Here is a 21,414-nt window from a genome sequence, read left to right as displayed (position 1 = left end):
CCCGCCCCGCCGGCACCGGCCTTCCGGGGAGCGGGGAGCGGGGCCGGGCTGCGCTCGGCGGGGCGGGGGCTCCAGCGCCCGGGTGTGACCCCCCCCCGCCCCAGCCGCTTGTGCATCCACCCGCCTCGGGTGGCCACCGACTCTGCGAGCCCCCCAACCCTGCGGACCCCGGCCCCGCATCCCCCTCCCGCCCTATGTATCCCCTCCCCGGCCCCGCATCTCCCCCGCCCAGCCCCACATCTCTCCTCATCCCCAGGTTTTCCCCAGCCCTGCATCCCCCCCCCCAGCCCCACATCTCCCCCTCCAGCCACTCATCACCCCCCCAGCCCCACAACTCTCCTCATCCCCAGGTTTTCCCCAGCCCTGCATCCCCCCCCCCCCAGCCCCACATCTCCCCCCCAGCCCCGCATGTCCCCCCAGCCTCATGTTTCCCCCAGCCCCCCAGCCCCACATCCCCCCCCCCCCCCCCCATCTCCATGACCCGAGCCCCACGCCACGTCTCTCCCAGACTTCTGCTCTTTGGAACAGAACTCAGGCGTTCGCATGTCACGACAGCAACAGCCCCCGTGGCCCCCAGCGCAGCCCTGTGCCCCCAGCCCCCCGCTGCGCCGCCGGCCCCACCACGGCGCTTCGTGAGGACGGCGCGTTGGGCTCCAGCTGCTCTCCCTCAGCTCATCCCCTAACACTTGGTCTCAGCTTTATTGGCCGGCTCTGGGCGCAGCGAAGGGCATGCACGGCTCGCAGAGGAGGTTTGCACAGCAGGGCACAGGCGGCTCCGACCCCGGGCTGGGCGCTTCCAACCCTCGGCCAGCCGCCTCTGCTGCGCATCCCCCTGCACGGGGAGTCGGGGGTCGCCGCCAAACCGCAGCAGTTGGGCCCTTGGCTTCCCCCGGCGAGTCCCGTTCTCCCTGCTGCGGGTGCGGCGAGGAGGGGTGGGATGCTCGGGTGCGACGAGAGCCGGGATGCTGCTGCCAGCACCTTCTGCTGCTGGGGGGGGGGACGCGAGGGGCCGGTTGCTGTGAGGAGGGTGACAGCAGCTTCTCTCCTGCCGGCCCCCTTGCTTTGTTGGGGCAGAGGCAGGAGGCCAGCACAGTTTCTGCATCCCCTGGATGTGCCGCTGGGACTACAGGACAGGTGCCATGGGCACAGCCTCTGCTCGGGGCTCCCGCGTGGTTTTCTCCGGCCGAATGCAGACGGCGAGGCGCTGGGGGGTGGAAGCAGGCAAGGAGAAAAGGCAATGGGTTCCCTTCCCACAGGCGCTACATCGCCCGGGACCTCGCTTGCTGAGGGGCCAGGGCTTGTGGCAGGCAGGAGGTGTCCCAAAAATGGGCTGAGAGCAGGGGTGACAGCTGGGGACCATCTCCTGCCCCCCGGCACCACACTGGCATCGCCCTGCTGCCTCCCAGACTGGCTAAAATCACAGCTTCAGAAACTCGACGTTGAGTGATAGGGCTGTGGAGCCAGGAGCCCTTTCCCAGCAGCATCCCGTGTTCCATCTAATTACCACATGAACAAAGATGCTGAGGACGTGTCAGCCACCTGTCCAGCTCCCTGTGTGGGTCCCTGCCCACCCACAGCCCCCACCGCGGCCTTGGGATCACCCACTCTGCTCCTGACCTGCTTGAGAGACCCTGGGGTCCAGACAAGCTTGTACACCATGTAGAAGGGGATGCAGATGAAGGACGATGCTCCTATGAGGTACCCCACCGAGATGCTCCACCCGGGGTACTGGTAGTCGAAGAGCGTCAGAGGCGGCTGGTCCAGCAGCGAGCTGATGACTATGAACTGCAACAGAGCAGAGCTGGTTAGGGAAGGATGCTCGTGGGGCTGGCAGGACACGGGGCGGTCACAGGGAGCTGCAGCCCCCAGAACCCAGGTGCACAGGGCACAGGGAGGGGGGGGGGGGCCAGGAGAGCTCTCTGGTGACGGCCAGCGTGGGCGATGCGGTGACATTTCCCAGACCCCCACTGGGAAAGGTCCTTGCCTAACGAACCCCAGCAGACACGGTGGCCTGTGACAGCTGCACGTCCCCACGCTGGAACTGTCTGCTTTGATTACACCACTTCTCTCTTAATAACCTGGGCAGAGCGCTCAGAGCTGTAATTAATCCTCTGAGGCCGCTCCTGTGGATCCGGGGAGATCAGACCCCTCTGCCAGCAGCAGCCTCTGAAGTGCCAGGGGTGGGGGGGAGCTGGTGTCTCACAGGGGACCGATGTGGCTCAGCACGTGGCAGCGTGGTGCCATCGCCCGTGGCTGGTCACGCCAGTGCGAGCGTGTGATGCTGCTGACTGGGAGGGTGGCACAGGGCTGCCCTTGCACCCATGGGAGCACACAGCTCCCGGCTTTGCCCCACAGCACAGCTCCAGGACAGGCTGGAAAATGCACTTCCAGCTGCCTGTCACAGCGACACTGCCTGTGCCAGGAGCTGCAGGCAGCGTGCCATCGCTCCAGCAGCATGAGGAGCCAGTGGGGAGGGCTGGGACCATGTCCTAGAGCTCCAGGCAGGACCCTGGTCCTTCCCCCTGGCAGTTTGTTTGGAGGGGAGTCAGTGCCCTGGGGAGTGGGGCAGCAGCTGGCAGCAGGGAGAGCATCTCCACTGCCTGACACCCAGAGTGGGGCTGACAACCTGGTGCTGGCTTCGGGCTGTAGATACTCACCGCGAGCAAGGCAGGGCTGACAGCGACCCAGCACACCTTCCAGAACATTCCTGGGGCGAAGCCGAGCATGGCTTTCACGTCGTGGGAGAACCTCTGTATCCCTGCCAGGAGGGAGAGAGCCGTCACAGTGTGGGGGATCCCGTGGAGGACGTGGGTACAGGGACACAGACACATCCCAGGGCCACCCCTGGGCTTCAGCCCCTCCATCCCCTGGGGTTTGCTCACCTCCATAAGGTTCCACACCCACAGAGGTGCCCCCTGGGATGTTCTTTCCATAACAGGGGCTGTTCCTTACCATAAAACCAGGAGACAGCGATCGTTTCCAGCAGCACCACGGCCAGGATGGAGCAGCCCGCGCCGAATTCCTCCAGCAGCTTCACCACGTAGGCTCCCCCCTGGGACAGCACAAGGGAGGGAGGGCGGCTGCAGACCCCAGCACAGCTGGGGGCAAGGAGGGGAGGGGAGCTGAGCCGTGCCCAGGGGCACTCACGTGGGTGAGGGTGCTCAGGGAGCCCAGGAAACAGACGGCGATGAGGCCCAGGACGAAGAGCTCCCGTCGGCCGGCCAGGAGCTGGGGGTACTCATCCATCACGGCCGTGATCACGGCCTCCAAGCCCCCAAACTGCAGAGGAGAAGCCATTGTGGGGGGGAGGAATGAGCCGTGGGCACAGTCACACTTGTGGAGAAAACCTGCTCCCCCCCCCAAAGCCCCCCATCAGCAGAGTGGGGACATCCCAGCCTGTCCCCTCCCTCCATGGGGACTGTCCCCCTCCGACAGGCTTTGGGGGAGACCAGCCCAGACTGACAAAACAACAGTGTGATGCTCCCTCCACCCCCACACTCAGGGGGCTCAGGCAGGCAGCCCCCCCTTCCCGAGCCCATAGCCCCCCTTGTCACCCCGCTCTTCCCCGTGGGGCATGACCATTCCCAGCCCCCCCACCCATTGTGCTCCCCAGAGGCACCGACCGTGCTGTCCAGCCCCAGCGTTATCATCATCAGGAAGAACACGATGGCGAAGAAGGTGGATCCCACCATGTTGGCGATGGCTTCGGGGTAGGTGATGAAGAGGAGGCTGGGCCCTGGGAGGGGACACGGGGTTGGTTTGCCAACCGGGTGCCAGCCGAGGTGGGATGCGTGTGGGGATGCTGCCCACAAAGCCAGAGTGGCTGTGCCTGGCCCCAGCTGAGGCGTGGGGACCAGACACCCTGCTGTCCCCCGGGAACTGGTCCCCAGCACAAGCCCTCACACCCCAGCAGACCCCAGCTGACCCCACCACAACTGCAGTGGTCACACAGAGACCCCCTCCAGGACCCCAGAACCCAGACCAGAGGGGAGACAAACCTTTATCTCTGGCAACATCCTCCACCTCCACGTCCCTCATCTCAGCCATGTAGCCCAGCACGGTGAAGATGACGAAGCCAGAGAGGAAGCTGGTCAGGCAGTTCACTGCACTGGTGACGAGCGCGTCGCTGCAGGGCACAGAGCAGGGACACGTGTGTCCTGCAGCAGAAACCCCCCTGCACCCCAGCTCCGCACCCCAGCTGCCTGCACTCCCCCTCCCAGTCCCCTCTCCCAGTCCCACGCAGCCAAACCACTGGTAAAACAGGGAAAGCCACTCCTCCTGTGGCCGTGGGGCACGGAGGCTGTGGGGACCCCCTGGCACAGCCCCGCAGCAGGACCCACCCGCAGCTCACCGGTAGCAGTTGTTGTGGAAACGGTTGTAGCTGGCCAGGGCCAGGAGCACGCCGAAGCCAGGGCCCAGGGAGAAGAAAATCTGTGCAGCAGCATCCACCCACACCTGCCAGGGAAAGGAACAGGCAGGCTGGGGGACGGGCAGGGCAGGGGGTCCCTGGGGATGAGGGGTGCACCATGGCATGCCCACCCTACAGCACGGGGATGGGGTCTGTGTTGGGGCGTCCCAGGAGCCCAGGGGGTTCCCAGGGGCTGGAGGGGGCTTGTTTCCACTCTGGGGTGCTGCAGGTTTACTCAGGGGCATCTCTGCCCCTCCAAGCCTGGAGCCCTGAGAGCCCCAAGAACCCCGAGAGCCCCTAACGCCCTGAGAACCCCAGGAGCCCGATGCCTCCCCTGCCCAGGTGGGCTGGATCTGGCAGGGTAATTCTCATTAGCTTTAATGAGAATTCTCAAGTGCTGCCAGTAATTACCCTCAGGAAGCCCATTGTGAGCCAGGGGCGAGAACAAACCCAGCAGCAATGAGATGGGTGATTCAATTAGAGATTTGCCTTTCTGAGAGCCCGTCAGTGAAGAGGGGCCCCATCCCCTGCTGCACCCGGGCTGGGGGGAGTTAAGGGGGAGAACCAGGCTCCCTGGCAGGGCTGGAGGGGGTCAGGGTTCTGCTGGGTCCCGGCCGTGCTCACCGCTGTGCTCAGGAGCTTGCCCCAGTCCGGGCGCAGGTAGAAGACCACCCCTCTCCAGGCACCGGGCAGGGTGGCCCCCCGGACCAGCAGGACCAGGAGGACAACGTAGGGCAGGGTGGCTGTCACCCACACCACCTGCAGAGAGGAGGCAGCCGGGTCGCTTGTGGTTCCCCGGGGTGGCTGAGGGGGTAGGGGTGTGGGGAGAGGAGATACCCCCGTGAGGAAGCAGCCAGGGGGGGCTGCCAGACCTCACCAGGGCTCGGGGGGGGGGGGGATGCTGTGTGCTGGTGCTGGTGCTGGAACCCTCATCCTTACCTTCCCAGAGGTCTTCACCCCTTTCCAGAGGCTGAAGTAGACAATGGCGAAGATGAAGAAGAGGCAGAGGAGCAGCTCCCAGTGGATGCCCCCCACATCGTACAGACCCCCGGACTTCTGGATCTCCAGGACCTTCCTCCTGTGGGCAGGGATCCCCTTGGGTATCTCAGGCTGGGGGGTGCTGCCAGCTCTGCCCTTGGGGCCACCTCTGCCCCGGAGCACAGGGCACGGGGGCCTTGAGCTCCCCAAAAGCATCCCCACAGGACAGCCACGGGCAGAGAGGTACCTGCTCCCCGTGCCACAGGCCCCCAGCTCAAGTACACTGCCCGTGTACGTGTGCTTACGTGTAGAACTCCTCGGCGGGAGACCTGGAGGAGTTGGTCCAGGTCACGTTGCTCTTGCCCAGGTAGTTGGTGCAGTGGGGGGTGTTCCAGGGGTTGTCACAGCTCGCCCAGGGCAGCGTCCCCGAGAAGGACGAGTAGAAGTAGTAGAGAGCCCAGGCGATGATGGTGTTGTAGTAGAAGGAGACGTACAGGGCGATGATGCAAATGGCAAAGCCGACGCCTGGGCAGGGATGAGGGGGGGGGGGCAGGCTCAGCAGCCCACCCCAGCCAAACCCCCTCCCTGTCCCCACCCTGGGATGTGGCCACAGGGACCTGCACAGCTCACCAGCTGCACAGCTGAGGGTTTGAGGGGAGGGGGTCTCTTACCTTTAAAGATGGGGCAGATGTGCTTCCAGATGGGGATGGCGCCCATCCCGTGGAACTGCCCCAGGGCCAGCTCCATGTAGAAGAGAGGCACCCCCCCGAAAACAGCCATCAGCGTGTAGGGGATGAGGAAGGCTCCTGCGGGGTGAGGAGCAGAGGGGTGGTGATGGAGGCAGCCCCGGTGCTGGCCAGGCTGCTGCTGCCATCCCTCCCAGGAGGGGTGAGAGGTTTGGAGGGGTGCTCTGTCCGGAGGTGCTCAGGGATGTGGGGACCCTACCCCATGCCCCAGCTTGCTGTGGTGTCAGCCCCTTCACTGGGGAGGGCTCATTTGGCTGGGAAAGAGCGATACAAACCATTGGGATACAGGGGATGGGGCACTGAGCAGGTCTGGAAGAGTTTGGGGGAAACCCCCACTGAATATGGTCACCCCAAGGCGTGAATAATTAAGGCTGTAACGGGCATTATTCACAGCAACATCATCACTCCTTCCTCAGGAGGGTCTGGAACCGCTCCTCAGCGCTGGGATTAGTTAATTTAACCCCCACAGCTCCTCTCTCTCCCAGAGCCCCCCAGACTGCTCCAGCCTCAACCCCTCCAAGGGTTTTCTCTTCCAGGAGCATCTCCAGCTGACGGGAGAGCCCAGCACTGGCTGGGACCAGCGCTCCAGCTCCACGGGGACCGGGGCTGTTCGGGCTCCTCAGCCCCCCACGTGTGTGGGGTGTGGGGGGAGCATCCACATCAGTGAGGGGGGGGCTGGGGTTGCCTCCCAGCCCCACGGGGAGGGGGGTGAATCACGAATGGCTGCGACTCAGCACAGGCACCTGGGATCAGGTCTTAGCCTTGAGTCTGGTACTAATGATCTGCTCCTGGTTTTCCCAGGCAGTGGGATGCAATTAAACCTTGAACCCACTCAAGATCTGCTCCCCTCATGATGGGGGGATGATGGGAGGGGGGGGGGGCTACTCTGCTCTATTTAAAGCCATTTGTTTAGTTGTGGTTTACTCAAGGTTTTGGGGCTTTCTTTTAGCCTTTCACAGACCTCTGCCCCACCTCGACTTTCCACTGATCCCTCCTGGGACTGAACCCCCCAAGCCCTGTGCAGCAGTGGGGGGCTACAGGGTGCTGGAGAGGGGGGTTCCCAGTGCACATCTGGGCTCTGCAGCCGGCAGCTGGGATGCTTGGGAGGATTATTTCGTGGGGAAGGGTTCCTTCCCCTACAGTGTAGGAACCTCACACCCCAGAGGAGTGGATTCCTGATCCTTTTACACAGCCTGGGCCATCTCCATGGTCCTCAGAGCTGCTCAGGCAGCTCTAGCCGTGCTGGGAAGGAGAGAGGGACATGGGAAGGAGGGAATGGAGAGGGAAGGAGGGAACGGAGAGGGAAGGAGGGAAGGGAGCTGGGTTTGAATGGGGAAAGACACAGAGCAGAGAGGAGATGGATGCTGGGAGACGCTGTGCCGGGCTCCAACCCGCCCCGTCCAGCGAGGAGCCCCGGGGAGCTGAGCAAGCAGCGAGTTTTCCAGCACAGGGAAGATGAAAACCTCATTTCTCTCCTGAACAGGAGACCCAGCCGGCCCGGGGCGCGTCCTTACCGCCTCCGTTCTGGTAGCAGACGTACGGGAAGCGCCAGACGTTGCCCAAGTCGACGGCGAAGCCGATGACCGAGAGGAGGAAATCCATCTTCTTGCTCCACTGGTCCCTGGGGTGGGTTTGCAGCCCCGGGGGTCCTGGCTGGGGGGCTGGGGGGTGTCGGGGAGCAGCGGTGGGCTCCGGGCAGGGCTGCTCTGCCATCCTGCAGCCCCAGCAAACCCCACAAGGATTCAGGCTGAGGAACTTGGGGCCGGGAAGGATTTTTCTCTTGCTGATGACAGATCCGAGGAGGGGAGGGTCAGGCTGACTGCGCTTCCCCCACCTCCTGCTGGAAACCTGCTCGGGGAGCAGCCAGCAGAGAAACCCATCCTCTGATCAAAGGCAGGAGGAGGGGAGGGGGGTGGGAGAGCAGTTTCCCAGGCGAGGGGACCGGCCTCGCCGCAGGGGTGTCTGTCTGTCCCCCCACTGCTCCCCTGGGGTGCGTTTGGGGGGCTGGGGTGAAGCAGAACTGTGTTGGCACACAGGAGTGGTGCTCCTGCCTCCAGACACAGGGCTGGTTCTTTCTCCTGGGTGTGTTTTGCAACTACCACTCTGCCAACGACAGACAGACAGACAGACAGACCTGCCACAGGAGCTGGATGCTTGTTCTTCCCAGGGAGAAGCTCAGCAGGGCCCAGGAGGCAAGCGCAGGGCTTGGGCTCGACTGTGAGCCCACCAGACCCCCATGGCTGGGGCCAGACACCCCGGTGTGCTGTCAGGAGCACCCAGTGCTCGCTGCCCAGTCTGAGCATCACCCCGTAGCACAGGGGTGCGAGCGGTTCCGAAGACGCTGCTTGACAGCACAGTCCCTTCAGCAGCCCAGGAGGGGATGGCCGGGTACCAAAAGCCGTTTCTCTCTCCAGTTTGACACTTTAACAGTGAATTTTATTGCAAATAGAGAGGTGCCCAGGGAGGTCCAGAGCCTGGGCAGGTTCAGAGCCTGGGCAGGTCCCTGTGTCTCACCCCCAGCGGCAACGCAGGGCTGGGTGCCCATCGAACCCTCACCCCCAGGGTCTGCTGGGTGCTCCCAGGGCCCCCGTGTGCTCCAGCACCGGCTTTTCCAGGCACCCTCATCTGTAATTAAAAGAAACCACAGGAGAGATCAAACCACCCAAGCGGGAACTGGGGTTCTGTAAGGTGGGTTGCTGTGACGACGTGACGCAGCTCCCCCGGCGTCTGCCCGCCATGGGCACCTCTGGACACTGTTATCCCCCTGCCACACAGACTGAGACCCCTTAGGAACACCCAGTTAAAAGCATTTATTCATTTACTTTAATTTCTTTGGTGCTGGCTGTGGGGCTGGAGCATGGTGGGGGGGCTGATGCTCGTGGGTGTACAGAGGGGGTGACTGGGACCTGCTCTCCACACCCGTTTTTAATCCAAGCGAAGGGGTTTAGTTGGAGAGCATCAGGCTGATCCCATGTGCCACTCACCTCTGTGAGCCCCCTGTGCACGTGGCTTCGCCAGTGTGACTGTGTCCCTTCCCCCCCACCCCTTCCTGGCACAGAGCTGAGGGCTGGTTAATCTCCTGTGGGTTTGGAGGGGATTTGTGTTGCTCTGGGGGCTTTGCAAAGCCGGGATCCCAGGGTGGGCACAGCCATTGGAAAGCCAAGGTGAGGCTGGGGGATGCTGGGGGTGATGGAGGGAGGGGGCTGTCCCTTGCTCTGGGATGAAGGTGACCGGTCCCCACTGCTGGGGCTGTCTGAGGAGCGTGCTGGGGGCAGCAGGGTTCAATCTCCCCGACCCATTTGGGGCACAGATGGCTGAGCAGCTGGTGCCACAGCAACCACCAGAAAATACCAGCATGTTCCCCGTAGCCAACCCCTCTTTCCTCTGGGAAGTTTATGTACATCAGCTCAGGGTGCCCAGCGTGGAGACCTCCTGGTCCCAGGTCCTGTCCTGCTCAGGAAACCCCAGCAGATGGGCTCAGGGGACCGGAGGAGCTGCCCATGCTGGAGGAGGGGTGAGAGGTGGTCTGTGGTGAACTGTGATGGTTTGGGGGGGTCTGTGGTAGTCTGTAGTGGTCAGTGGTGGTCAGTGGTGGTCTGCAGGGAGCAGGTCCCCCCGCAGCATCCCTCAGCACAGGATGCCAAGCTGAGGCCACTTCCCAGGCATGAAGCAGCGGCTGCTCCCACACGGGGATCCTTCTAAAGCCACACTACTCACTGGGAGAGCCTCCCGTTCCCTCCGCATCGCTCTCTCCAGTCACACAAGGTGAGCTTTGTACTCGTGCCTTGGGCAGCACTGAGGGCCCAGCTACCCCTGAGCCGACGCTGTGTGCCATGGCTGCAGCCCCGGGCTGCACAGCCCGGGCATCGCTGCCCACCAGCTCCCCGCCGGCGGGTGCCCAGCGCTCCGGTCGGAGCTGCTCCGCTCCAGCGGGGCCATCGGGTGATGCCAACGCTGCCGCTCCAGCAGATTCCCCCCCTGGGGAAAAACCAGCCGTGAGCACACCAGAGCTCCCATCCCCATCCTCCCCCACCCCAGCTCCCCATCACCCGTCCCCATCATCGCCCACCCCATCACCTGCCCACGCTGCTGCCTCTCGGCACCGACCCGTTCAGGCAGTTGCCTCTTCTCCACATCAGGTCAGGGCTGCTGCTGTCAAGTCGATGAGGAGAGAGAGCTTTGAAACCTCAATATTTATTTATTTCATTATTTCATTATTTATTTATTTATTTCATTATTTATTTATATATTTCATTATTTATTTATTTATTTATTTATTTCATTATTTATTTATTTACAGGAGCTGGAAACCTCCCTGCAGGTTCTCAGGGCTGCTTGGGACCGGAGGAGGGCAGAGGGAAGAGGCATCTTCAGGAGAAGGTTTGCATCCCCAGGGAGCTGCACCCCTGACGTTGATGGGGCCCCGTGAGTTCGGAGCTGCTGCTACCCAGTATGATTATTCGATCAGCAGGTCGCTGTGGTCCCACCTGCAATGCAATGCAGAGCGAGCTGTGGTCTTCAAACAACTCTCCTGCTTAAGCCACAAAGGCAGCAGTGGGAAGGTTAATTTAATTAGCGTGATACGCAGAGATGTAACTTAATCACATTAAGCCCAGATCAACGTGCTCTCATTTAAGCTCTCCAGACTTCAGAAAACAGGGGCCAACTGTCTCCCACCCATCTTTAATCCAGTAAGGCACAGGATTTCCCAGGGAAAAGGAACCAGAGTGGCGTAGGGAGACCTTGTCCCTGTGCTTCTTCCAGCTAATTTCTCCCCAAAGGATGGTAACAATTTAGTCACAGCTCCCACCCCTGTGGAGCGAGGTTGTTCCTGGTGAGGAAGAAGCCAGGACAGTCACTTTGTTGCCCCCAGACCTTGCCTTAGCCCCGTGGAAGTGGTGGCACCAACAGCCACCTGGGTGGCCTGGGGTCTGCCGGGGGTGTGGATGCTGCTCCCATGCCAGTGAGCTGGAGTGTCACAGGGAGACTGGCAGGGCTGAAGGTGGCAGGAAACCACCACGGTGCATTGGCAGGACTCAAAAGGATCATCCTGCTCCCCTGCACTTCCCTCTGCTGTGAGTCCGAGCTCGGAGGTCATCACTCCCCACGCTGAGCAGAGCCCAGGAGGGCTGTGGGTCCCCTCAGCATCACCCCTTGGACTCATTGTGCTGGCACAGGCACAGGAGGGACCAGCCAGAGCTCACCAAGGAGCGCTGGGTGCTGTGAGAGCACCCAAGAGTGCCGTTTTAGGAGGTGTCCCAAGAGACTTGTGTTGGCTCAACACAGGCAGACTAATTTTCCTGTCCCAGGCACTGAACTGAGCAATTCCCGGTGTCCCCTGCCAGCCCAGCAGCAGGTCAGTGTGTCCAGCATCATTTTCACGACAGCCAAAGCGAGGAACAGCCAGAGCCACTCTCCTGCCTGTCTGAGGCCAAGCTCAAAGGTCTCTCAGGCAGCCCCAGCTCTCCTGGGATGCTCCTGGGTAAGTCAGGCTCATCCCAGGCTGGAGCAGCTTTACAGGGAGCAGAGCTGTGTGTGACACGTCCGTGCTGTGCCCTGGCTCCCTGGGAACCTGCCACCTTTTCCGTGCTGTGCCCTGGCTCCCTGGGAACCTGGCACCTCTCCATGCCAGCACCCAGCTCTTCCACAGAGCCACAGCTCTCTGCTGTCCCCGTGACAGCTTGGGGTCGGCGGGGGGGCGGGGGGCAGGGGGGGTCTGTCTCACCCTTGGTAATTTGATTCACTGCGGTATCTGATGATGCTCCTACATGGTGTTTGATGAGCCTGTGATGCCTTCATTAGGAGTGTTTATTAGCCTGCCTTAATTGCCTGTTGAAGACTGCAGGTCCCACAGCCGTCATTAAGTGACAGGCAGGTTGCAGGGCAGTGGAGCTTGGCACGACTGCTGCGGGCACAGCCTCAGCCCTGGGGGTCTTGGGTGGGACCCAAAAAGCCCATGGCTCTGCCTCCAGCACCTTCCATCCCTCTTCTCCAGGAGACCCCATCGCAGGGCTCTCCATGGACAGACCCCGGGGCGGGCAGCCGGGCTCGCTGTCTGGGGGGGGTCAGCAGCAGGCAGCTGCGATGCTCACAGGGCACCCTGGCCCTGTGAGTGACACCAGACTTGGGATGCCTCCCCAGGCTGAGATCAGCAGCCTGGGGGGCTTGGTGACTGCAGGTGGGAGCTGAGACCCCCACCCAGAGCTGCCCAGGCTGGATCCCAGTCCCAGGATCTTTCTGGGATCCATCTGGCTCAGCAGTCACGTCCCCCCCCAAGAGCAAGCAGACTGTCACTGCAGCTGAGTGACATTTGTGCTGCCACCACCGCGGGCCTTTAGCCAGCAAACAAACAGGGAAAAGCAAATAGCACATGAGGAAACTGGGCTTCTCTGCAGCGGACGTGGCACAGGCATTCTCCGGGCCCCGTGCCACTGGGAAGGTACAGAAGGGACTGAATCCTGGTCAGTCCTGAGTCTGGAGCTCCCTCCTGTCCTGGCAGGCGATGCCCAGCCCGGGTGGCAGATGGGAGCCACGGGGACGGATGGTTCCAAGCACCAAAGGCAGAGGACAGGACCCAGCTCTAGGGGGGCCATGGAGGAGGAGATAGGGGAATTTTTCCAGGATGGGAATTCTCCCCTGCATGCCATGCTGGGACCAAGCCCCTTCCCAGGGATCATAGAATCAGAGAATCCCAGACTGGGCTGGGCTGGAAGGGACCCCAAGGAGCACAGAGCTCCAACCCCCTGCCACAGGCAGGGACACCAACCTCCAGGCCTGGAGCTACACAAGGCTGCCCAGGGCCCCATCCAACCTGGCCTTGAACACCCCCAGGGATGGGGCACCCACCCCCTCTCTGGGCAGCCTGTTCCAGCCCCTCACCACTCTCTCTGCAAAGAACTTCCCCCTAATATCTCCTCTAACCCTTCCTTCCTCCAGCTTCACTCCAGCCCCCTTGTCCTGCCAGTCTCTGCCCTTTAACAAGCTGATTCCCCTCCTGTTTGTATGTTCCCTTCAGGGACTGGGAAGCTGGTGATGAGGTGGGATGCTGGTGGGGGTCAGCCAGCATCACGGTGACGGCTGGCAGGCTGGTGCCAACGTGCAGGGTGGCTGGGTACCGCTGTCCTCAGCTGATGCTGCTGGTAGTTATTGGAAACTGGGATCCTGTTTCTATGGAAATGCCCTGGACCCGCAATGGGGAACGGAGCCTTACTGGGAGCTGCTGGGCCCTGGTAGGCATCCCATGGGGGATGCTTGGATCGCCTGGATGGCAGGAACCACCCACGGGAGCTGCCCCGCGGCCCCACCGGGGGCGAATCCCGACTCCACAGGGCTCCTCGGGGGGGCGGGGAAGGGGCACGGTGGGGAGTCCAGGGTGGTAGTGGCGGGGAGGGTCCGACGGCAGCGCCCTGTGAGCCACCCTGACCGTGGGGTCCCACCCCCCTCGCATCCCTCCCGGTACCCGGCGTTAGGCGGCGATTGGCGGTGGCTCCACCCCGGCGGGCGTGGGGAGGGGGCGGAGCGGCCCGGTGGGCCCGGCCCGGCCCCGTCGAGCGGCCCCGCCGCCAGTCTGCCGGCGCTGCGGAGCCGAGGAGCGCGGCCATGGCGGCGGCCCCGGCGGGTAGGGCGGGCTGGGGCCCGGGGCGAGCGGGGAAGGGGGTGGGTGGGCGGCGGGGTCGTGCCCGGGTAGCGTTAACCCGCCTCTCTCTCTCCCCACTCCCCCCTTCTCCCCATAGAAGCGGAGACCCGGCAGCGCCTGCTGCGCACCGTCAAGAAGGAGGTGGGTGCGGGACGGCGGCGGGAGCAGCGTGTGTGTGTGTGTGTGTATATCCCCCCACCCCAACCCCCGTCCCCCCCCCAGCTCGGTGACCCCGGCCACGGTGATGGGCGGCTGCGGCGGGAGATGCTCCGGCAGCATCCCGCCGGCTCCTGCCCGTGATGCTGCTGCAGCGGAGTCCCCCGCCTTCCCCCCCCACCCCCTCCAAAAGCATCCCCCCCCCCCGCCCCAACCCAACCACCAAACCCGCCCCAACCCCGAGCAGGGCGGCGGGGGGAGCGGGGTGGGCGCTGCCCGCGGCTGCGGGGCTGCCCCCGGGTCCTGGGGGAGGTGGTGGTGGTGCAGGAGCATCCCTGCGGCACCGGGGGGTTTTGGCACCCCGGCGTCCCGTATCTTTCTGAAAATCGACTGGGTTGCTCTGGCGAGCCGGGAAGTTCCGCAGGGGAAGAAGGGGGGACTCGCCGTGCCCCTCACCGTGGCGGCTGGGCTGCGGGGGGAGGAGTCCCCCCCCCCCTCCACCTCCCCTCTTTGCGGCACGATGCTCTTTGGCAGTGTGGGGGGCAGCTGGGAATGGAGAGCCCAGCGCAGACGGGGCTGTAAGCAGCAGCCAGCTGGGGAAATGGGGCAGGTGCTCCTGTGCAAGGTGATGAGGTCTCACCCCTCTCTCTCTCTCGGGTCTCTCTCTTGGGTCCCTTTTAACCCTGTTAGTTTATATCAGGCGGCCTCGTGCTGCTCCTGCCCATGCAGAGCTGCGTGTCCCTATCGTGTGGAGCCGTAACGCAGCGAGCTGGAGGTGGATGGAGAGTCCCAGTGCTCCACCACATCACTGGTGTGGAGCTGGGCTGTGGGGCCGGCTGGGCTACTGCCCACAGCTGCGGGGTCTGGAGCGGCCCAATGAGGTGGGGAACCAGGGCTCGTTCTGCTGGGTGATGGGGCGACGGCTCACCAGGGGCTGGTGTCACCTCCTGCCCCAGCTCTGTCCCTGTAGGTCACCTCCCCTGGGATTTTGGAGGGTGTGATGGGTGTTGTGGTATTTCTGGGCTTATGAGTGTCTTGATAACCAGCTTACAGGCTCTGCAAAGAGGGGTGTCCCTGCTGCAGGCCCTGCTCGGAGCAGGACCCGTGGGGGGTAGGTCCAGGGAGGGTGACAGCGTTCAGCTCTCCATCCACACCACTTCCCACCGTTAATCCTGCGCCGGGCGTGGTGGTGAGGAATACTACTCGTTGCCTTGGCAACAGCCATTAAACCCGGAGAAGGGTCTGACATTTATTTAGCATGGTGGGTAAAGCTGACATCTCATTATTACTGTCTGGCTGCGGCGACTCCTCCTGCGCCGGCAGAGACCAAACAGCAGCCTGCGCGTCGCTGCCGCGCCGGGGTGGGAGCTGAGGCTGCTCCATCGGCGTGCCGGTCAAACCGCTGGGCTGACAGAGCCAGAGCTTCCTTCCGGAGGCTGCTGTGGCCTCCGTGAGCTGGCACAGCCCATCAGCATCTTCCATGCGGGTGCTCAGGACCAGGCTGCTCTCCCTTTGCTCTCCTTTCTCTGGGGCCTGCGTGTTTGAAGGCGGCTGGGGGAGGAGGGCTGGGGGGGTCGTGATGTGCCCTTCTGCTGGCTTTTGGCCTGTGAGGGTTTGGGGAATACAGGTAAAGACTGGCACAGGCTGCCCAGGCAGGGGGTTGAGTCACCTTCCCTGGGTGTGTTTAAAAACAGGGGAGATGAGGTGCTCAGGGATGTGGTTTAGCACAGGATGGGAACGGTTGGACTCGATCTCAAAGGGCTTTTCCAGCCTTGGGATTCTCACTGAAGGAGAGAGGTGATGTATGGGGAGAGCCCTTCAGCCCTGGTGCCGCCCCACAGGGCCGTGACGTGGGTGTTTGTCACCACCTGGCATCTCTCCGGCGGCCCCTTACCGAGGGCAGGGCTGGCACAGAGCAGAGATGGTGTTTTCTGGTGGCCTCGTGGCTCCGGGCTCTGCCTGGGGATGTCGGTGCTGACGTGGGCTCTCTGCCCATGTGGGCACCGCTGGCTGCAGCTTCCCTTGGGATTCTCCTGGCTCAGCGCTGCTGGAAGCAGAGGGGCCTGGCACAGCTCGGCAGTGCCACGTCAGCCCCTGCCTGGGCTCTGCTTGTAGGGTTTAAAACAAACCCCTCCAAACCCGGGAAACACGATCCCTGGGGGGATGTAGTTAATTACTGAGCAGCATCCCTGGCCTGGGGAGCTGGTGGAGCATCCTTTCACTGGCCATCCCTGCCCATCAGGCTCCCGCTTCTGTTTATTCTCCCCCTCCCCGACTGACTTCAGGTTCATCAGGGGGCCTTGAGCAGCCTCCAAGGAGCAGCAATGAAGAGCCATCCCCAGAAATCTCCTCTCCCCCCTCCTGGAGTTTGTGCCTTCTGCAAACCCCCGCACTATCATCTCGCTGCCTCCCTTCTGCCCAGGCTCTGAGGGACCCACCGAGCTCCCCGGGTGCAGGTGAGCTCCGCTGAGGCCAGGCCCAGCCACAGATGGTGCTTGGGAGGCTGTGCCACAGCTGCTGTGCCGGCACCACAGCTGAGCAGAACCCTGTGAAGAGCCAGCTCTGCGTGGGGAGGGCGGGCGGACGGTCAGTCCCAATTACCCAAGGCACTGCAGCGAGCAAACCTGGGGTCTGGTTGTTGCCATGGTTAATGCGCTTTTATTTCTGAGAAGTCCAGCTCTGCGGTGCATTTGCAGCTCAAAACGAGTTCTGCTGTCACCATCATTCCCTCCCTTTTTTTTTTTCCTTCTTCCTTTTTTTTTCCTTTCTCTTTCCCCCCCATAAGGTCATAATAAATCACTGCAAACTGCAGAGCTGGCTGTCAGCGGGCTGCGAGGGATGGACTGGGAGCCTGACTCGGAGAGGAGCCCTGCTTCCTGCCACGCAGCCTAAGCAGCAGAGCCAAATCCCCTCTCATCTTTGGGTTTTAGAACTTTTATCAGATATATATCATCTATATCTCCCTCATATATATATAAAAGTATGATAAAAGATACATATAATTATAGATATAACACAGAACTATATATAATTATATATAGTATATTATAATCTATAATTTATATATAATTATATATAAATTATCTTTTATCATATTATATATATAATATGATAAAAGATTTATTTATATTTATCTAAATAAATACATATAAATATACAATTATATACTTATGTATGTAATGATATATATAAATATAAATCTTTTCTCATATATATAATCTGATCAAGGTTTTATATATATATATATGTATATTCAGATTTATAACCAGCTTTAACAGGGTGGTGGATTCCCACCTGCAAATCCTCTCCTCAGTGCTCCTTCCCTCCTCCTGCAAGTCTGGCTGTTCCAGGGATGTTTTCCAGGGAGTCCCTCCCGGGGGTCAGCAGGGGAGCAGGCGTTCCTGGGAGATACAGCCCGTGCTACGCTGCACCTGGAAAACCAGCCCTGTGAAACGCTGACTGGCATAGGAAAGCAAACAGTCCCCTTGCTTGTTCTTCTGCAGGAACGGAGTTTATATTTAACTTGCTGCTCAGCAGGGAGCTCCAAGCCTCTTACTCCGCTCTTACCATTGTTTTACAAGCTGTTGTAGGTCGCCTGCAGCCTGCTTGGCCTGTCCCACAGTCTTCTATTGGGTATATTACTTCCTAATAGCTGGAATGGTTGTCACTGTGGAGCTGTTGGCTGGTTCCATCACCACATAGAGGAGTAGGTCAGTCTCTCTGCCTCCCACTCTTTAGATGAGGTGACCCCATGATGCAGCCGTGCTGTCTAGTTTGTGGCTCCTTAACCCAGGGAGGTTGGTACATGAGAGTTTTGGAGCTCAGGTTTGTTTATCTGCAGTATGTGTGTCTGTGCATGGTGCCAAAATACCAGGCTGTGGGTGTCGGTGCCAGCTGTGCCACTTGGATTGGCAGGAGGCTGCAAATTAATTTAATGTTATTAGGGTTTGAAACATTCATGTCAGTAACTTTAGGTGTTCTGGAGGCTGGTTTAAGGGAAAAAAGGCTTCTGTGTCACCATCAAAGCTGTCGAGGCAGGGTGAGGATGAGGAGGAGAAGCTGTGGGTGAAGGATGAAGATGAGGAGGAGAAGCTGCGAGGCAGGATGAAGATGAGGATGAGAAGCGGCAGGTCTGTGAGGAAGGCTGCTCTTTGCAGGGAGACCTTCTGCAGGCTCCCAGGCACCGGGGTCAGCCTGCTTCCAGTGCTCTGTGTGGACAGTAACCAGGTGCTTTAACGCAGCGCCTCTCGATTGCCGCATCGATCTCCTCTGCAAGGAGCAGCGCTAATCGCTGGGGACCATTTTCTCTCCTCTCCAAGATGAAAGCAGTGGTGTGCAGAAGTGCTCTCCTGCTCCAGGAACCCCTGGCTTGGTTTTCCATGCCTGGCCTGGATTTCATGCTGCTCTCCTCCTTCTTTCATCCTCCTTCTCGGTGTCTGGGGAGACGAGATCTGTGCGGGGGGAGCCGCCTTCCTCCCCACCCAGCCTCTCCCCTCTGCTGCTGAAATCTCCTCCTCTCCTTGGGGCATCCTGGCTGTCGCCATGGAAATACCTGGGAGTTGCACAGATTTAGGACCTCAGAGCAATTGGGGGCTGGAAAGTCATGAAGGGATCCATCGTGGGGGGCTGGATCCATCGTGGGGGGCTGGATCCATCGTGGGGGCTGGATCATCGTGGGGGGTGGATCCATCATAGGGGCTGGATCATCCTGGGGGATGGATGGGTTCAGTGCAAGTAGCATCAGTCTCTGCCGGCTCTGCTCATCGAATAGAGGAATTGGATGTGATGATCCCTTAGAGGTCCCACCTGTGATCCCAACCACTTGTCAGCGTCATGGAGAGCACTTGGGAAAGCAGCCGCGTTGAGCAAAGCCGGGGTGAAGCTTTGAGGTTGGGCGTTGGGAACAGAGAAATGACTAAAGTTGCTCCTGGAACGTGGCGGTGCCTTTATTGAGCATCTCCCAGCGAGCGGCACCGGCAGTGCCAACAGATGGCAGGGAAATTTGTGTTTGACGAGCACAACAGGAATAGAAGCAGCTATAACGTGATCTTAAGGGATCTTAAATTAGCGTTGGGCGTACAGATCTGTGGCCAGAAGCCTCTGCCCTACACAGAAAGTCTGGTGCAAAGAACTCTGGGGGCAAACACACGTCGCTGGGGTCGATCCCGTTCCCCTGGAGCAGTGTTTTGGGTAGTGTTTTCCAGAACACTGCCCAAATATTCAGAGTTTACCTGTGTTAACACCTTCTTCCCCCTTTCCAAGGAGGCTCAGCCCGGTTCCCAGCCGTGAGCACACGTGGTTCCTGTGGGAAGTCTGGCTGCCTGGCTGGAAAAATCCCCCGTGTCTCACGTGGCTGCTGCCCCAGCTGCAGGAGGAGCCATGTTTTATTCAGTAAGAGGCCATAAATAATTAAATAAGACTTTTAGCAGAGCCAGAGGTCTGGGTCGGTAGGATTGCCATCAGTGGTTTCTGCGGCAGTGAGGACGTGGAGCTGCCAAAGGGCTGGAAGGGTGAGGGTGTGGGAAGAGTCCGGAGCCGCAGGGGAGTCCTGGTGCTGTGATCTCCATCACTCCATCCCAGCAGGAGAATCCTCAGAGTCCCTGGGTGTAAATAGGGGATGAACACCGAGGTTGGTGGTATCTTAGCTGGTTGGAGTTATTTAATGGTCAGCTAGGAAACTCTTGGGTAGGTGGCAGAGCTTGGCTGGGAGTCAGGAGGGTGCTGGAAGGGTCTGTGTAGAGCTTGTGTTTGGAGCAGCCGGGTGCTTGGTGCTGGAGGGGTAGGGAAGCACATCGTGCGGTGCTGAGCTGGCTCAGGGGAGGTTTATAAAGGCTGCTAAAGGGGATGGGGGTCGCTGGGTCGGCTCAAGCAACCGGCACAGCAGCAGGCAGGTGTTGCACTGTCAGAGGAGGAGACAAACCAGTTTGTGAGGGGTGTTGGTGGAGAGGTCGTGCTGCAGCTGAACATTCGGCTTCCGGCCGCAGCACCGGCGGTGCCACTGGGCATCCTGGTTTTCCCATCCATCCCCATGGAGCAGAGAGCCCAGAGTGGGGTTTGGGGTGATGCCTTGGTGTCCCAGAGCTGAGCAGAGGCTCCGTGCTGGCGTTACCTTGACCCCCCCTTTGGTAAGAGCCAGAGACAAGCCCTGACCTCATGACTGTGCCAGGCAGCATCGTCGGGGTGACGTGGTGCCAGAGCCCTGCGCTGTGACAGCCGGGGCTGCGGCACGAGGCGGCGCTTTTGTCCTCCCCGGTACATCCCATGCCCAGTGTTGCCTTAATCCCAGCACCACCAGCCTGGAAAAGATCATTGAGTCCAACCATTCCCATCCTGTGCTGCCCCAGCTCCCTGAGCACCTCATCTACCCTCTGTTAAACACCCCCAGGGCTGGGGACTCAGCCCCTCCCTGGGCAGCCTGTGCCACAGCCCCACAACTCTGCCAGGGAAGAACTTTTCCTTGATGTCTGCTCTGCATCTGCCACCCTGAATGGTCCCTTCAGCAGTTGGTGATGCCCGAGGAGTGTCAGGGCTGCTGGGTCTTGCGTGGTGTGAGGGGAATCGCTTTCCTCTGGAGCTTAAGCAGAGCTTGTTCTTGGAAAGAGACCTGGGTTCGGAGAAGCCATTAAAGAGCTGCTCAGATTACAGCAAAGGAGTGTCCACGTGGACTCCTTGCACCAAACCAGCACGGAAAATGGGATTTTTAAGTGCTAGAATTAACTTCCAAGCACATCATCAGGGTAGCACTTGGAGGCTGCAGTAATGAGAGAGCAAAGCAAGGACTCTGCTCGACACCTGCAGCTTCTGCATCCAGCCCCAGAGATGGGACAAAGGGGTGGGGGGGGGAAATAGTGTTTTCCTTGTGTTCTGATGTGTATGTGAAGCAAGGAGGGACCAGCCCCCTCGCTCCTGAGTCAGAGATGCAGCTGGTAGCGTCGTGGCTGGCTTCTCTGCTGGTGTTACTGCTCTTGGGCTTGCGTGGACACCTTGTCAGGGGTAGGGGGTCCCTCTCCCAGCACGGGGGGTGCTCAGCCTGTGCTGACAGCCAGGAGGAGGGTTTCATGCTGGATGGCATTCCCCTCCAGTTTACCTACAGCTGAATTACTAGTCGCTGCTTTAATTTCCGTTCTGATAAGAGAAGAGCAAACATCTCATTTTCCTCAGGCTGGCTCTCCATGAAGAGCTGGCGGCTCCCTCAGTCTGTGCTGGCTGCGGCACGAGGATTGGCGTGGAAATGCCAAAACGTGGCTGATTCCAAGGCTGCTGCAGTGTCCCTGTGCAGCGAGCCAGGCGTGGCTCAGCTGGCCTTCTCTGTCCCCACGGCGTCACGAGCCCCCTTGGCTTTCCGAGCGGATCTGGGTGGCAGGTGACAGGGTCTGCTGCTGCCTGTGTGATCCCAGCTGGCGCTGGGTGGAGAGTCCTTCGGGATCCACAGGCAGCAGACCCTGGGCCAGAAGTTTGGGCTGCTTGGGATGGAGCTGTGCTACTGTGCC

At 60.7% G+C, this 21,414-nt stretch overlaps 1 protein-coding gene across 1 annotated transcript; it reads right to left on the bottom strand.

Annotated features, from left to right (window-relative positions):
- Positions 1-1,123: 1,123 nt before the first annotated feature.
- On the bottom strand, positions 1,124-13,733 carry LOC311198141 (sodium-dependent serotonin transporter-like; the record flags this gene model as incomplete). The annotated part of the gene is made up of 15 exons (XM_084272041.1): positions 1,124-1,204; positions 1,618-1,785; positions 2,658-2,758; positions 2,953-3,052; positions 3,148-3,279; positions 3,624-3,736; positions 3,999-4,126; positions 4,352-4,455; positions 5,033-5,167; positions 5,348-5,486; positions 5,692-5,911; positions 6,058-6,192; positions 7,647-7,793; positions 9,850-10,110; positions 13,592-13,733. 15 exons carry the CDS (start codon positions 13,731-13,733, stop codon positions 1,124-1,126), a joined length of 2,106 nt encoding a protein of 701 aa, XP_084128167.1.
- Between the last annotated feature and the right edge of the window lie 7,681 nt (positions 13,734-21,414).

Source organism: Gallinula chloropus (assembly GCF_964237585.1).
Source record: "Gallinula chloropus genome assembly, chromosome: 17".
Classification (NCBI taxonomy): Eukaryota; Metazoa; Chordata; class Aves; order Gruiformes; family Rallidae; genus Gallinula; species Gallinula chloropus.
The sequence above is the reverse complement of the archived record's forward strand: the minus strand, read 5'-3'. Positions and strand labels throughout refer to the sequence as shown.